This window comes from Orycteropus afer, unplaced genomic scaffold (genome assembly GCF_000298275.1).
Source record: "Orycteropus afer afer isolate SDZICR_OR568_19922 unplaced genomic scaffold, OryAfe1.0 scaffold01099, whole genome shotgun sequence".
Lineage (NCBI taxonomy): Eukaryota > Metazoa > Chordata > Mammalia > Tubulidentata > Orycteropodidae > Orycteropus > Orycteropus afer.
The window spans coordinates 283,068-286,838 of NW_006922686.1; the positions used below are offsets into that span (position 1 = coordinate 283,068).

General features: G+C 39.5%; 1 protein-coding gene across 1 annotated transcript in view; it reads left to right on the forward strand.

Annotated features, from left to right (window-relative positions):
• LOC103212779 (melanoma-associated antigen B18-like) overlaps positions 1-3,771 on the forward strand; it is a 32,480-nt gene that overhangs the window by 25,105 nt on the left and 3,604 nt on the right. The window contains 1 exon segment of the mRNA XM_042783417.1: positions 3,209-3,225. Coding sequence (XP_042639351.1) covers positions 3,209-3,225 — 17 coding nt within the window.

Below are 3,771 nucleotides of genomic sequence, written 5' to 3' on the forward strand. Positions count from 1 at the left end.
GCAATATTGAAAGATTCCATGGGCAATATGCTGAATGATGCAGGAGACATTGAAAGAAGATGGATGGAATACACAGAGTCACTATACCAAAAAGAACAAGGAGATGATCATCCATTTAAGGAGGCGGAATATGATCAAGAACCAATGGTATTGAAGGAAGAAGTCCAAGCTGCACTGAAGGAATTGGTGAAAAATAGGCTCCTGGAATTGACAAAATACCCATTGAGATGTTTCAACAAACAGATGCTACACTGGAAGCACTCACTTGGCTATGCCATGAGATTTGGAAGAGAGCTATCTGTCCAACTGACTGCAAGAGATCCGAAGAAAGGTGATCTCACAGATTATGGAAATTGTTATTTTTTATTTTTTAAAATTATTCTTTATTTAAAATATCTGCCACTGTTCAATGAGAAAATCTTTAAAATTATAAAGCTAGGACACGTTTCATTTAACTCTTTGTATATTTTCTTTTTCTCTTTTGCAAGCTGCACACACATATACACATTGAGTCATTTAATTAGGTGGAAGGTCTTTGAATATTTCTTCTGATTGTCAATAAACTGTAAGACTCAAAGAATTATCGAGCTTAAGAATTTTAAGAAAGAATTATTGAGATTAAAAATTTTAAGGATTTTAGAGGAAAATCATATATAATGATAAAGAGCAAAGGGTTTGTATTTATATCAAAATGGGGTTGAACCCATTATGGCTGCTTAGACCTTGGTATCTCAAATCCTCTGATTCTTTGCCTGTGGAATGACATTACTCTAGCTCTTTTTTTTTAATGCATTTTATTGAAATATAATTTATGTACAGTGAGATTGTAGAAATTATTGAACAATATCGTTGATACCACACACAAGTAAAATCATACTAAAGATAATTCAAAAATGGTTACAGCAGTATATTGGCAGAGTACTTCCAGAAATGCAAGTTGGATTCAGAAGAGGACATGGAGTGAGGGATATCATAGCTGATGTCAGATAGATCTTGGCTGAAAGCAAAGAAGACCAGAAAGATGTTTACTTGTGTTTTATGACTATGCAAAGGCATTTTATTATGTGGATCATAACAAACTGTGGATAAAATTGAAAAGAATGGGAATTCCAGAACACCCAATTGTACCAATAGACCAGGAGGCTGTCATTCAAACAGAACAAGGGGATACTGCATGATTTAATATCAGGAATGTAGTGCATTAGGGTTGTATTATTTCACCATACTTATTCAATCTGTATGCTGAGCAAATAATCTGAGAAGGTGGACTATATGAAGAAGAACATGGCATCAGGATAGGAGGAAGGCTCATTAACAACCTGAGATATGCAGACAACACAATTTTTCTTGCTGAAAGTGAAGATGACTTGGTGCACTCGCTGATGAAGATTGAAGACTACAGTCTGAAGTGTGGATTTACACTGCAGTATAAAGAAAACAAAAATCCTCACAACGGGACCAATAAGCAGCATCACGATGGATGGAGAAAAGATTGAAGCTGTCAAAGACTTCATCTTACTTGGTTCTACAATCAACGCCAATGAAAGCAGCAGTTAAGACATCAAAAGACATATTGCATTGGGCAAATCTGTTGCAAAAGACCTCTTTCAAGTACTGAAGAACAAAGATATCTCCTTGAAGACTAAGATGTGTCTCACCCAACCATGGAATTTTCAATAACCTCTTACGCATGTGGCAGCTGGGCAATAAATAAGGAAGACCAAAGAAGAGTTGATGCTTGTGAGTTGTGTTGTTGGCAAAGAATGCTGAAAGTACCATGGACTGCTAAAAGAACTAACAGATCTGTCCTGGAAGAAGTGGAGCCAGAATGCTTCTTGGAAGTGAGAATGGCCAGATTTCATCTCACCTACTTTGGTCATGTTGTCAGAAGGGACCGTTCTCTGGAGAAGGCTGTCATTCTTGGTAAAGTGGAGATTCAACAACAGAGGGGAAGGCCCTCAACAAGATGGATTGACGTGGTGGCTGTAGCGATGGGCTCAGGTATATTAGGAATTGTGAGGCTGGCACAGGACCAGGCAGTGTTTTGTTCTGTTGTACACAAGGTTGCTATGAGTCAGAGATGACTCGATGGCACATAACAACAACAACAACAGAAACACAAAGACAATCTCACTAAAACCTACTGTCAATTGGAAATCACTATGCTCCTGGAAAAAAAGAGATGATGCATTTGGCCATATGTAAGGAGAAAGAAAAAGCCTTTGATAAAAATTTTAATACCAGTTCATAACTTTTAGTACACTAATAGTAGAATGGAATATCTATACCCTAAAACCAACATCAAATACACATAAATGCAAGATGCTAGAAGGATTTTCAATAAATTCAGGAATAAGACACAGATGCACAGGACCACCTGTACTATTCAAACCTGATGTGGAATGAGTAGCCAGTATATGGTGATACACAAGAATACCAAAATAAATTCCAAAAAAAAAAAAAATCACTGCCGTGGAGTCAGATCCGACTCATAGTGACCCCTCCTTGGGTTTCCGAGGCAGTATCACTACAGAAGTAGATTACCCCAACCTTCCTTCCAAGGAGTAGCTGGTGGATTTGAACCTCCAGCCTTCTGGTTAGCAGTCAAGTGCCTTAGGTACTAAGCACCAGAGCTTAGAGGTATATAAAATGAAAAGAAAGAGAGAATAACAGTAACAATGTTTTTGCAGTTAGATGGCCTAGAGTCAGTTCCTACTCACAGGGACCCTGTCTACAATAGAAGGAAACACTGTCCAGTTATACACCGTCCTCACAACCCTTGTTCTATTTGAGCCCATTGTAGCAGCCATTGTGTCATTCCATCTTGTTGAAGGTCTTCCTCTTTTTCACTGACCTTCACTTTACCAAGTTTGATGTCCTTATCCACAAACAGGTCCCTCTTGATAACATGTCCAGAGTAAGCAAGAGAAGATCTCACCATCCTTGTTTCTAAGGAGCATTTTCGTTGTACTTCTTCTAAGACAGATGTGTTCGTTCTGCTGGCAATCCATAGAATATGCAATATTCTTCTCCAGCATCATGATTCAAAGACATCAGTTCTTCTTTAGCCTTCCTTACTCACTGTCTAGCTTTCTCCTGTATATGAGGCAATTGACAATATCATGCCTGAGTTAAGAGTATCATATTCCTCAAAGTTATATCTTTCTTTTTAACACTTAAAAATGTTAAGGTTTTTTTTCTCTTCCAGCAGATTTGTCCCTAATGGTAACAACATGAAGCTCTAATGAAAAAATCCAAAATTACTGGTGTGGTAGTTTGGTTTGTGTGTCAACTTAGCTGGGCCTGGTTGAGTGGCTGGGCAGCTGGTGGTAGTTAATCCCCATGAGGAGACTGACAATCAACTCCATGGTGGGATCTACCACAAGCAGCTGGGTAGCTGCCTTTGGGTATGTGGTCTGCTTCCTGTATATAAAGAGAAGCCTTTGGGAATGGTCACTAGCCTATGGCATGCTTGGACCCTGCATGTAGCCGTGTCGTTGCTCAGCAGCCTGCTATGCTCTGCCAACTTTGGGACTTACAATGAACTTAAGTTAATGGCCTGCCGTGTGATTTGGTAACATTGGGACTCTGCCTTTTTCCTTGTCAACCTTGGGGCTTCTCAGCCTTAGCAGCTGACAGCTGAGTGAAGAAACGCCCCTAGCTCCAGTGGACTGGGAGCAGGAGGCAGAACTGGACCCCAAGGTTGAGGGGCTTTCATCCAGCCCCTAGAGCTTGGCACTTTGAACTTGGACTTAAAGCCTCCAAATTGTA